Source organism: Gorilla gorilla, chromosome 4 (assembly GCF_029281585.2).
Source record: "Gorilla gorilla gorilla isolate KB3781 chromosome 4, NHGRI_mGorGor1-v2.1_pri, whole genome shotgun sequence".
Taxonomy (NCBI): Eukaryota; Metazoa; Chordata; class Mammalia; order Primates; family Hominidae; genus Gorilla; species Gorilla gorilla.
In genome coordinates, this window is record NC_073228.2 from 30087824 (window position 1) to 30101669 (window position 13846).

General features: G+C 39.4%; 1 protein-coding gene across 3 annotated transcripts in view; it reads left to right on the plus strand.

Annotated features, from left to right (window-relative positions):
- The window catches only part of INTS2 (integrator complex subunit 2), a 62537-nt gene that overhangs the window by 17772 nt on the left and 30919 nt on the right, over positions 1 to 13846 (plus strand). For all 3 annotated transcript variants that reach the window (XM_031011711.3, XM_031011712.3, XM_063706216.1), the window contains exons 8-11: positions 2589 to 2815; positions 5633 to 5758; positions 12440 to 12511; positions 12596 to 12710. In XM_031011711.3, the coding sequence (XP_030867571.1) occupies positions 2589 to 2815; positions 5633 to 5758; positions 12440 to 12511; positions 12596 to 12710 (540 nt within the window). The remainder of the gene's footprint in view (positions 1 to 2588; positions 2816 to 5632; positions 5759 to 12439; positions 12512 to 12595; positions 12711 to 13846) is intronic.

The following is a 13846-nucleotide window of genomic DNA, read 5'->3' on the forward strand; positions in this document are numbered from 1 at the left end:
TCTGGTAACCTCTATTCAACTTTCTGTCTGTATGAATTTACCCTTTCTGGCTACCTGAAGTAAATGGAATTACACAATATTTCTCCTTTTGTATGTTGCTTATTTCACTTAGCATAATGTTTTCAAGGTCCATCTATGTTGTAACATGTGTCAGAATTTCCTTTTTAAAGGCTGAATAATATTCCATTGTGAACTTAGAGTAGAACTACCATTCTGTCCAGCAATCCTACTGCTGGGTAGAGAAATCATTATATAAAAAATGTACCTACACTTGTATGTTTATTTCAGCACTATTCACAGTAGCAATGTTATGGAATCAACCTAAGCATCTATCAACGGATGGTTGCTTAAAGAAAATGTGATATATACACACACACACACACACACATACACATATACACACATATACACACACATGGATATATGTATACACACACACAAACACACACACCATGGAATACAACTCAACCATAAAAAAGAATAAAACCATGTCTGACAGTAACATGGATGGAACTGGAGGCCATTATATTAAGTGAAATAACGGAGAAACAAAGTCAAATATTGCATATTCTCACTTATGAGTGGGTGCTAATCATGTGTACACATGGACATAAGCGAGTGGGATAATACACATCATAGACTCCAAATGTTGGGAGGGTGGGAAGGGGGTGAGGGTTGAGAAGTTACCTATATTGGGTACAGGGTATACTATCAGGGTGATGGCTACACCAACAGCCCAGACTTCTGTGCAATAGATTCATGTAACAAAACTGCACTTGTACCCCCTAAATCTATAAAAATAAGAAGTAAGGGCTGGGTGGGGTGGCTTACGCCTGTAATCCCAGCACTTTGGGAGGCTGAGGCGGGCGGATCACAAGGTCAAGAGAGGGAGACCATCCTGGCCAACATGGTGAAACCCTGTCTCTACTAAAAATACAAAAATTAGCTGAGCGTGATGTGCGTGCCTGTAGTCCCAGCTACTCGGGAGGCTGAGGCAGGAGAATCGCTTGAACATGGGAGGCAGAGGTTGCAGTGAGCCAAGGTCATGCCACTGCACTCCAGCCTGGTGACAGAGCACGACTTGGTCTCAAAAAAAAAGAAAAATAATATTCCATTGTATGTATATACCACATTTTATTTTATACATTCACCTGCTTATGCATATGTATTTTGCAGCAGTTTTTAACTTGCAAAATATTTTAATTTTTCAAAAACTAATTTATATTAACTATGTGAATAGAGTTCCTATGAAGGAGCTAATGCAGATTGCGATTTAACTTGTTGAGGTCACTTAGCTAGACAACATGTATACTGCTTAGATCCTGTAGTCTATTTTTTAAGCTACTGAATCATAGTTTTTTAAAATATTCAAGTTCTATTTTATAGCCCATTTGAAAACTGATTTTAAGCTCTGCTTTTTAAAACAAAGTTAACATTTATTTATTGGATGCTTCATATATGTCAGGTATTGCCTTAAGCACTTGGCATGCTCATCTTGTTTGTAGTTGTCCTTTGTATTCAATAAACCTTTATTCTTTGAACTTACTGTTATTATTAAAGTAGGTCTATCATATTTTACTTAGAGACACTCAAAAGATAATAATTAACATTTGTCTAGCCCTGTATAGTTTAGAACTGCTTTCATACATGTATTATCTTTGTTCATTCATCTACTTAACAGACTTTGAGTGCTTGCTGTATGTTAGGCACAATGTTCGACTGTGCAGAGTGAGAGATGACTGAGACATTGTCCCTGCCTGAAGAACTGTAGTGGTTATAGAATTGTAAACTCTTGTTGTTTTTTTTGAGACGAGAGTATCACTCTGTTGCCCAGGCTGGAGTGCAGTGGCGCCATCTTGACTCATTGTAACCTCCGCCTCCTGGGTTCAAGCGATTCTTGAGCTTCAGCCTCCCAAGTAGCTGGGATTACAGGCATGCACCACCACACCCAGCTAATTTTTATATTTTTAGTAGAGATGGGGTTTCACCATGTTGGCCAGGCTGGTCTCGAACTCCTGACCTCAAGTGATCCGTCCGCCTTGGCCTCCCAAAGTGCTGGGATTACAGGCGTGAACCACTGCATCAGGCCAAGAATTATAAACTCTTAATTATAGGAGTTCTATAAGGTAAATATTGTTGATAAAATATTTCCTTGTCATTAAGGAAATTGGGGTTCAGAGAGGCTAACCAATGTGCCTAAAGGTATATAATCGTCTAATAGTAGAGCTGGAATTTAAACCCCAAGAACTTAACGTCTTCAAAATCTGAGCATTTTCTCCTATACCACATATCACTTTGTTAGTCTTTATGTATTTGAAAGTACCATTTAAATAATATTCCACAATTCAAATTGTCACTAATTTAGTCTTTCCTCTGCAACCAATCCAAATTATGGTGAATATTCATTCTTCAGACAAACTAGTGGATTTTGAGTTTGCTTGATTGGTTAAAATGAGATTCTGTAGTCACGACAATCTCTTCAAATAGGCCAGTTTGAAAGTGTTTAAGTGGGGAGCTATGTTTTAGCTCCCTTTTAGTTTAGTAAATGCTTCATGCTTTCTTCCTTTTGTGATCCATATTTCTTTCAGAGAAAAAGAGAGACCAGCAGTTCTGTCCTTTGGCAGATGAGAAGGCAGCTTCTTCTGGAGTTGATGGGCATTCTTCCCACAGTAAGAAGCACCCGAATTGTGGAAGAAGCTGATGTGGATATGGAGCCCAATGTGTCTGTGTATTCGGGGCTGAAAGAAGAGCATGTTGTGAAAGCCAGTGCACTCTTACGTCTGTACTGTGCTTTGATGGGGATCGCTGGACTCAAGTATTCAATAGTTTGATATTTTACCTTTTTGTCATTTTACCTTCTTGTTTCTATTCTCAAGAAAGTGAGCCAAAGGCCTTTTATTCAGAGGATTAAAGTTTTCTGTTGGACTCAGGTAGTGGGCTGGCCTGTAAGAAGAATGAAATCCTAAGGCCAAGAATTCCTAGCAGAGATGTATTCATCTATTTTGTTCTGATTGTAAACAGAACTATATAAATATGGGAGGAGCCAGAGGAGTTTATCAATTTCCAGTCACAGTTTAAAGAAACCTGTGATTTCAACACAGCTTGACAAAACTGTAGTGAATGATCTGTGAGTGATCTTTTACCATTGACTAGTTGAAGTAAATCTCTCCTTTGTTTCCTTTTACAACTGATATCATAAATAATTGTTTAAAATTAATATGATGTGATTAATAAGTACAATGTTTTCTTTTTTTTTTTTGAGATGGAATCTCCATCTGTCGCCCGGGCTGGAGTGCAGTGGTGTGATCTCGGCTCACTGTAACCTCTGCCTCCCGGATTCAAGCGATTCTCCTGCCTCACCACACCCGGCTAATTTTTTTTTGTATTTTTAGTGGAGACGGGGTTTCACCATGTTGGCCAGGCTTGTCTTGAACTCCTTACCTCAGGTGTTCCACCTGCCTCGGCCTCCCAAAGTGCTGGGATTACAGGCATGAGCCACTGTGCCTGGCCAGTACAATGTTTCTTAGTCACCATACAAAATCCTTTTGAATAGTGTTCTTAATAATTGTACATACAGTCCTCATTTGCATGTCTCCAATATGCATGAGTTTCAGTTACGCCAGTTTATTTAAATAATGCTGGTCTCTCAACACAGTTGCCATTTCAGTTGCCATGATACATTAACCAGATAATCGTATAGAGTTTGTGAGCTCCTCAGGCCACATATCACTAAGTAAATAACAGATGTACATCATGATTAGTGACCAATGGCCTCACTTCTTTCAAAGTCTGTTGGTGGCTGGTTACTGCACACCTGTTATTTGATTCATGTACATATAGCAGAGGAGGTAGTTGTAAAGGTTGAATATCCCTTATCTGAAATGCTTGAGACCAGAAGTGTTTGGGATTTTAGAACTTTTCGGATTTTGGAATGTTTATATTTACCGATTTAGCATCCCTAACAGAAATTCAAAATCCTTAATGCTCCAATGAGCATTTCCTTTGAGCTCATTACCTCATATTGGCACTCAGAATGTTTTGGAGTTTGGGGGCTGCTGATTTTAGGTTTTTTGGATTGGGGTTACTCAACCTGTATTTCTTCCTTTCTCTCCATAATAAACTCATGTTCCAAAACATGGAAACAGTTTTTGGAACATTATATTCCAAAAACAGATAATTGGAAGAGACAGTTGGCCAATAAAGATGAAAGCATAGGCCAGGCGTGGTGGCTCACGCCTGTAATCCCAGCACTTTGGGGGGCCAAGGCGGACAGATCACCTGAGGTTGGGAGTTCGAGACCAGCCTGACCAACATGGAGAAACCTTGTCTCTACTAAAAATACAAAATTAGCTGGGTGTGGTGGCACCCTGTAATCCTGTAATCCCAGCTACTTGGGAGGCTGAGGCAGGAGAATCACTTGAACCCAGGAGGTGGAGGTTGCGGTGAGCTAAGATTGCACCATTGCAGTCCAGCCTGGGCAATAAGAGTGAAACTCCATCTCTACAAAAACAAAAAACATAAAAAAAAGAAGGAGGCAAAGGCTGTTTAAACTACTCTTGATAAAGTCTTTATGAAGAAATAAAAAAACTTTAAGGCCAGGCACAGTGGCTCACGCCCATAATCCGAGCACTCTGGGAGGCCAAGGCTTGCGGATCAGTGAGGTCAGGAGTTCGCGGACAACCTATTCAAGATGGTGAAACCCTCTCTCTACTAAAAATACAAAAATTAGCTGGGAATGATGGTGTGTGCCTGTAGTCCCAGCTACTCAGGAGTCTGAGGCAGGAGAATTGCTTGAACTCAGGAGGTAGAGTTTGCAGTGAGCCGAGATTGTGCCACTGCGCTCCCGCCTGGGCGACAGGGTGAGACTCTGTCTCAAAAAAAAGAAAGAAAGAAAACAGTTTAATTCCCAATGTTTCTAATATTTTCAATTAGAGTACTATAAAAATATTAGTTTTATCATTTAAAAAAAAAATTCCTGGCTGGGTACAGTGACTTACACCTGTAATCCCAGCATTTTAGGAGACCAAGGGAGGTGGATTTTTTGAGTCCAGGAGTCTGAGACCAGCCTGGGGAACATGGCAAAACCCTGTCTCTACTAAAAAACATAAGCTGGGCACGGTGGCGCATACCTGTGGTCCTAGCTACATGAGGACTGACGTGGGAGGATTACCTGAGCCTGGAAGGTCAAAGCTGAAGTGAGCTCTGATCCTGCCACTACACTCCAGCCTGGGCGATGGAGCAAGATCTTGTCTCAAAAAAAAAAAAAAAAAAATTATGCATTATAGTCAACAGAGTTTTTAATGTTTTGACAAAAATTTTAAAGACTACAGTACAACCATACTTTTCACCATTGATTATTAAGATTGTGTTGCATGATTTCAGCTTGCATGGTCATTTTTATGGTCTCACACTACAGGGCAAAGGGAGGACCTGCCTGTATTTGTGTCCACAGTAAAACACTGTAGTTGTAATTTCTCAACAGTTTTGCATTTGGCAACTTGAGATGTTAAAGATTTTATAAATAGCAAGATATCATTATAAAGTTTAAAATTTGTAACTAAAAGGTTAAAAATTCACTTTTTCTTCTTCATCCCAACTAAAATGTAAAGCCTAATGATGTATTCCTTTTTAGACCAACTGAAGAAGAAGCTGAGCAATTACTGCAGTTGATGACGAGCCGTCCTCCTGCTACGCCAGCTGGGGTTCGCTTTGTTTCACTTTCCTTTTGTATGCTACTGGCCTTTTCTACACTTGTCAGGTACCTAACTATATAAGTTGCTCCATTTTCTCAAGGTTTACTTTTATTTACTCAGTAAAATTGTATAGCATTAGATAAGAGTTTTCTACAAAAGCTGGTCTAGGTATGGACAGTCGTAGTTTTGTTTTGTTTTTTCCAATTTTTAAGAGAAGGGGTCTAGCTTTGTTGCCCAGGCTGGAGTACAGTGGCTGTTCATGGGTATGATCATAGCACAGTGCAGCCTTGAACTCCTGGCCTCAAATAATCCTCCTGACTCAGCCTCCCAAGTAGCTGGGACTACAGGTGTATGCCACTGGCCCAGCTTATTTGTATTTTTTTAAAATAAGGATATCAGTAGCATCTGATTCATTTTATTTATCTTATATATGTACATTGTTTAAATAAGTCAAAATAGTTCTTCAGGATTTGTTAAGGCAAATAGCAGTCCTTCCTTCTCTCCTTCCTATTTCATCTTTCTTAGAGTCAGTGTCTTTCAATTCTTTTAGCTGTTTATTTTGTGTTTTACTGCTACATCTGTAATAATATGTTTGTATTTGATACCTCTTGATTTTTGCTTTTAGGTATTTTTTATTGAGTTCCCAGTATGAAAGATGAGAAATTAGTTATCTGTCTTTTTTCTCCCTGTCCTAAACACATCCATACATGTCCTTCCTATCCTCTCATTCTCCTAGTATGGTTATAATTTAGATTAGATCAATATATAGTTGTTATGATTATGTAAGCACTACTGAGAACTCAACCATGCAGTATATGATTATTTTTTACTTCCTTGTAAAACTTGTTTTTTTTTTGGATTAATATTTATCCTGTGTTTTTGTTTTTTGCTTTTAACTTTCTTGGTGTTATATGTACCATTCATGTAACCTCAAACTCTCTGCCAGCCTAAATCTTCTCTCCAGATGTTTTGACTCATTAGGCAGTCTGTGAGTTTCATCTTCTTGAGGAGATTTCTTCAGGAGCATTTTGGTCTGGAATGGTTACCAGCTATACCTGGTAGTATAAAGCTCTCATCCTGGGATTGACCTTCACCATCATTTTGGAGACTTGCTTCATCTGTCCTTTGTTGGATCTTCTGTTTCTTATATCTCATATCATCATATTACCCAGGAGTGGTGGCTCACACCTGTAGTCCCAGCTACTCAGGAGGCTGAGGCGGGAGGGTTGCTTAAGGCTATGAGTTCGAGGCCAGCTGGGGCAACATAGTGCGACTCCTGTCTTTGTTTAAAAAAAAAAAATTAAAAAGAAAACCTATCCTTTCTTTCTTTTTTTTTTTTTTTTTTCTTTTTTTGAGACGGAGTCTGGCTCTGTCGCCCAGGCTGGAGTGCAGTGGTGCGATATCTTGGCTCACTGCAAGCTCCACCTCCCAGGTTCAAGCCATTCTCCTGCCTCAGCCTCCTGAGTAGCTGGGACTACAGGAGCCTGCCACCACGCCCGGCTAATTTTTGTATTTTTAGTAGAGACGGGGTTTCACCATGTTAGCTATGATGGTCTCGATCTCCTGACCTCGCGATCCACCCACCTCGGCCTCCCAAAGTGCTGGGATTACAGGCGTGAGCCACCGTGCCCAGCCTCTGTTTTTTTTTTTTTTTTTTTTTTTTTAAGCTCTTTCACCCAGGCTGTAGTGCTATGGCACAATCATAGCTCACTGTAATCTTGAACTCCTGGGTTGAAGTGATCCTTCTGCTTGAACCTCCCAAATAGCTGGGACTAAGGCACGTTCCACTACCCCTGGAGAATTTTTTTTTTTTTTTAAGAGACAGTGTTTCGCTGTGTTGCCCAGCCTAGCCTGAAACAGTCCTCCCACCTCAGCCTCTCAAACCACTGGGTTTACAGGGGTGAGCCACTGTACCTGGTCTTAGAATGAGCAAGTTATTTTTAGAGTGCTGAACAGGTTCTAGAATTCTGTTGTGTTGGTGGTTGCATAACTCTGTATATACACTAAAAACCACTCAATTGTACACTTTGGGTAAATCTTATGTATATTACATCTCAATAAAGCTGTTTTCTAAAAAGTAGAACAAGATGAGGGGAAGGAAAAGAGGAAAGGATAAGAAAATACGACAACCATTTCAAAAAGTCCAATTCCAAATAAAAGGAGGTTTTAGACAGAGAACACCCAAGAAGAAAACATTACCAACAAATTTATTCAGGAAAATTTCCTAGAACTGAGAGACATGAGTTTCCAGGTTCAAAGGGCTTACTGAATGCCTAGAACAATAGTCAAAAAGAGACTCAGGCTAAGGCATATCATCCAGAAATTTCAAAACCCTAGGGATAAAAAACTAATCCTATGAGTTTCCATATTAAAAACAAATAGGCCACACAAAGGACCAGGAATCAGAATGTCAGACTTCCTGACAACACTGGAAGTTAGAAGACAATGAAGCAACACCTTCAAAGTACTGAAAGGAAATTATTTCCAACTTAGAATTCCATACCCCATCAAACTACCAATCAGATGTCAAAGTAGGACAAAGATATTTTCAGAAATACCCAGTCTCAAAAAGAATTTACTTCACACATACCCATTCTGAAGAAGCAAAATGGCCAGGCACACTGGCTCACGCCTGTAATCCCAGCACTTTGGGAGGCTGAGGCAGGCGGATCACCTGAGGTCAGGAGATTGAGACCATCCTGGCTAACACGGTGAAACCCCGTCTCTACTAAAAAAAATACAAAAAAATATTAGCCGGTCATGGTGGCGGGCCCCTGTAGTCCTGTAGGCTGAGGCAGGAGAATGGCGTGAACCTGGGAGGCAGAGCTTGCAGTGAGCCGAGATTGCGCCACTGCACTCCAGCCTGGGCTACAGAGTGGGACTGCATCTCAAAAAAAAAAAAAAAAAAAAAGAAATCATTCTGCCTTTTAGGATTTGTCTTTAACTTTATCTTCAATTCCTATTCAGTCTTTAATTTCTAAGAGCGCTTTTTTGGCTCTCTGAATGTTTCTTCTTTGTAGTGTCTATTGGTTCATTATAGCATAATTTCTTTGATATTAGTCATACTGATTTTGAAGAGATTTTATTATTTGTATTGCTTCTTTTCTCTAAGCTGCTTTTTTCCCCTGCCTTTTTTGGGTCTCTATTTTTAAAGTTAGAAGCTTTTCTCAGATACTTAATATTTATTATTATTTTTAAATTTCTATTTATTTATTTATTTAGAGATGGGGGCTCTCTCTGTTGCTCAGGGCAAACACAGTGGTACAGTCATAACTCATTGCAGCTTTGAACTTCTGGGGTCAACAGATCCTTCCACCTCAGCCTCCCAAGTGGCCAGTGTGGGCCACCACACCTGGCTTATTTTTAAAAGTTTTTTGTAGGGATGGGGTCTCACTTTTGTTGCCCAGGCTGATTTTGAACTCCTGGCCTAAGGTGATCCTCCTGCCTTTGCCTCCCAGAGTGCTGTAACTACAGGTGTGAGCCACCACACCCAGCCAATATTTATTGTTCATATACATATATAAATATAATTTTTGAGACGGAGTTTTGCTCTTGTTGCCCATGGTGCAATGGTGTGATCTCGGCTCACCGCAACCTCTGCCTCCCGGGTTCAAGTGATTGTCCTGTGTTAGCCTCCCTAGTAGCTGGGATTATAGGCATGTGCCACCACCCCCAGCTAAGTTTTGTATTTTTAGTGGAGATGGGGTTTCTCCATGTTGGTCAGGCTGGTCTCGAACTCCTGACCTCAGGTGATCTGCCTGCCTTGGCCTCCCAAAGTGCTGGGATTACAGGTGTGAGCCACCACGTCTGGCCGATTGTTCATATTTAAGACTAGGAAATGAAAAAGCATATTAGAACCTCTAATGCATAAGTGGGTCTTTGGGAAACTCTTGGGCTGATCAGAGTTCTAAAGATTATTGTCTGGCCTGGAGAGGGAAGACCTATACAGAAACCCATAAACAAAGTTAAAGAGTGAGGGTTAAGGGCTGGTAGATATCAGCCTGCAGTATAATCATTTACTTAATTCTCCTACTTTCAGAATGGTGCTCCAGATATACCTGGTTGTCCCTTAATTCAGACACATGATTTTACCACCTCCAGACAATAAATCTCCAGTCTTCTCTCTGCTGAGGGAAGGGTATTCTTCTAGTTGTGCAGAATGCAGGAGGTGATTTGGAGGTCTACTACTTATATAGAATGTCAACCTCTTAATTTTAGTCTGTCTTCACTCTCAGTCCTGGAACTGCCTGGAGTAGCCTGAGCCCTTTGGGAATTCCGTGGTATAAAATGGATGGGTTTTCTCTTCTACCAGTTTAGCATTTTGCTTCCTCAGGTCTGCTAAGTCCATTTCCATCTATCTATATATTCTCTAGCTTCCAGTATTTTGTGGTGTTGTCCCTCCTCAATATCTTATGCGTTTATGCCTTTTAAGAAAATCCCTTTAATGTAGCTTTAATGGAGTTTCAGGATGGTGTAAAATTAGGTACATGAATTCTTTCTTTTCTTTTTACTTGAAGTACTTTCTAAACATTATCTCAAATCCTCATTACTCTTATAAGGTATTTTTTTTTTTTTTTAGATAGGATCTTGCTTTGTTTTGCAGGCTGGAGTCCAGTGGCACGATCAGGGCTCGCTGCAGCCTTGGCCTCTTGGGCTCAAGAGATCCTCCCATCTTAGCCTCCCGTGTAGCTGGGACTACAAACATGCGCCACCATGCCTGTCTAATTTTTAAATTTTTTTGTAGAGATGGGATCTCACTTTGTTGCTCAGGCTGGTCTTGAACTGCTGGGCTCAAGCTATCCTCCTGTCTTGTCCTCCCAAATTGCTGGGATTACAGGCAAGAGCCACTGTGCCCAGCCTTATAAGGTATTTTTGTCTATATCTTATAGATAGAAAAACTAATGTTTAGAAAGGTACTTAAAAGTCCTTAAGATAGGCCAGGCACAGTGGCTCACGCCTGTATCCCAGCACTTTGGGAGGCCAAGGTGGGTGGATCACCTAAAGGTCAGGAGTTCGAGACCAGCCTGGCCAACATGGTGAAACCCCGTCTCTACTAAAAATATAAAAAATTAGCTGGGTGTGGTGGTGGGCACCTGTAATCCCAGCTGCTCGGGAGGCTGAGGCAGGAGAATCTCTTGAATCCGGGAGGCGGAGGTTGCAGTGAGCCAAGATTGTGTCATTGCACTCCAGCCTGGGCAACAAGAGCGAAACTTCTTCTCAAAAACAAAAAAAAAGTTCTTAACATTTGAGAGCTACAGTGAAAAAGAAAAAGAAAGATTATTTGTGTTTCTTCTTCAAGATCACACTACCAGTAATTAGCAGAGATGGGATTCTCACTCAGATGTGGTAGGCTGTAAAGGCTGTAATCTTTCTGCTACATAACACTTTATTATTTGTTATATGGTTTAGGTATAGTTGAGAATGACCTTTTTTATTTTCTTAACTTTTGGTAATAGAAGAAGTATACTTTTCATTTGCTTTTTGTTGCATCTATTTTTACTGCACTGAAGTGGAAAGAGATTGGTGAAAAAATTTTCACAAGTCAACGTCAGCTTGTACTTTTCAATTAAAATTTAGACCGGGTGTGGTGGCTCAGGCCTGTATTCCCAGCACTTTGGGAGGCTGAGGCGGGTCAATCACCTGAAATCAGGAGTTCGAGACCAACCTGGCCAACAGGGTGAAACCCCATCTCTACTAAAAATAGAAAAATTAGCCAGGTGTGGTGGCAGACACCTGTAATCCCGCTATTCGGGAGGCTGAGGTAGGAGAATCGCTTGAACCCAGGAGGCAGAGGTTGCAGTGAGCTGAGATTGCGCTGCTGCACTCCAGCCTGAGCAACGAGAGTGAAACTCCATCTCAGAATTTAGGAATTCCCTTTAAAAAGTCATTGTTAGGCTAGGCATGGTGGCTCACCTCTGTAATTCCAGCACTTTGGGAGGCTTAGGCAGGCGTATCACTTGAGCTTGAGAGTTCAAGACCAGACTGGGCAACATAGTGAGACCTCCCCTCTACTAAAAATAAAAAATATTAGCTGGATGCAGTAGCGCATGCCTGTAGTCCCAACTACCTGGGAGGCTGAGGTGGGAGGATCACTTGAGCTTGGGTGGTTGAGGCTGTAGTGAGCTATGATTGCACCACTGCACTCCAGCCTGGGCGACAGAGCAAGACATTGTCTCAAAGAAAAGTCGTATTTTTATAGCCATTTTTCATATCTGGTAAGCCTGTGACTGCCTTTTTTCCCATGATTAGTGATCGTTTATTTCTCTGTAACTTTGAGATCTACTCATAAGGTTTCTATAAATTAAATTTCATTTTTCCAGAAGATGGACTGCTCATTACTGTTTGGCACTCAGTTTGTGATATTTTGATGCTTAAGTGTTAACACTAGATTTTTTTCTATATGAAATATCAGCTGTTGTGTAGTTGTTTTAACAGGTTAATCCCAAGGGGCCTTTGTTTTCTAAGGAATGTGAGGAATCTTACTCTTTCCAACCTGTGAAGGCAGTAACTAAGACTTTGAGAGAAGATCCATGAAAAAAAGCAAAGGGTCCTCATTCTTGAGCTCTAGAATTACTTCATACCTCAATGACAATTAATGGCCCAATTCAGCAAGCCTTTAATTTGACTTGATACTTGAAAATAGGGCAGGAAAAATAATTTCTACCAAAAATAACTTCAGAATGCTTTTTATTCATGTGCTAGTATATCTAATTTAAACCAGTGACATTCTGGTATATTTTATATAGTACACCTGAACAGGAGCAGCTGATGGTGGTGTGGCTAAGTTGGATGATAAAAGAAGAAGCGTATTTTGAGAGGTAAGATAATTTGATTTAGTTAGTTGAGAAAGCTTTTCTTCTTCTCTCTCTGGAAAATTCATATTTCCTATTTTGTTTTGACAGTACTTCAGGCGTCTCTGCTTCTTTTGGGGAGATGTTATTATTGGTGGCTATGTACTTTCACAGCAACCAGCTTAGTGCTATCATTGACTTGGTCTGTTCCACTTTGGGGATGAAGGTAATTTTCTTTTAACTTCTTTCTAAAAAAAAAAGAAAGGTGTTTCTAAGCTGGACATTTTTGTTGTAGTGTAAATAGATTGTTTTCATTTAAGTAATTTTAATTGTTTAATAGAAGTTTTATCAAGAGCGCTTAGAAAAATGCATTTTGAAACCTGTATTTACTAAAATAATAGATACTCATGCAAAAACCTTGGAAAGCACAGAAAAGGGAAAGATATCTTATAATTCCATGATTCAGAGATACCTAGTATACTACTATTAATATTCTGATGTCTGTTCTTTCTTTAAAGTGACGTACATATTTGGTGATTTAAAAAAATTAATATATGATGAGCATTTACTCATATCAATAAATATTATAATACAGTATAATTTTTAATGACTGCCTTGTCTTATAGTCTATTGTTTGATCTTCTTAATAGGTCCCTTATTATTTCCCATGTAGATTTTCTAGTTTCTGTATAATGCTTAGAGGAATATCCTTGTTTATGTAAATACACACGTAGGCACCCACATGTATCTCTTCATACACCTGTTGGATTATTTTCTTAGGATAAATTTCTAGAAGGTAGTTGCTAAGGAAAAGTGTATGACTATGTTAAGGTGTTTCGTGAGTACTGTCAGATTATCTTTTCGAAAGATTGTATCAGTTTAACTGTTATCATTAGTAAGAACTACTGTTTTTCTAAACTTTCAACATGACTGAGCATTACTATTTTTTTTTAATCTTTGCAAATTTGGTTGATGAACAGTGGTATCACTTAGTTTGAATTTCTTTGATTACTAGTGAAACTTAGTATTTAAAATTTATGTGTTTTGGCTTGTTTATTTCTTTTGTGAAAAGCTTATCAGTATCCTAATTTTCCTGTAGGGACTTTGATTTATTTTTTTCTTTCACTGATTCAAAAGGAAAGATATGCCATTATGCCTTATACATCTTACTTCATATATTTCAAGACGTATATTTTACCCAATATTGAAATTGGGATTCATTTTACAGTTGACATGTAATATGAAAGTGGTAGTGTTCCAGCTCCTACTTTTTCCTTGAAAAGCTACTGTAATATTAAATCAGTGACATATCTTATAGTATCTTTAAAAGTGGAGAGTTCAATATGTTATAATTGACTTTTT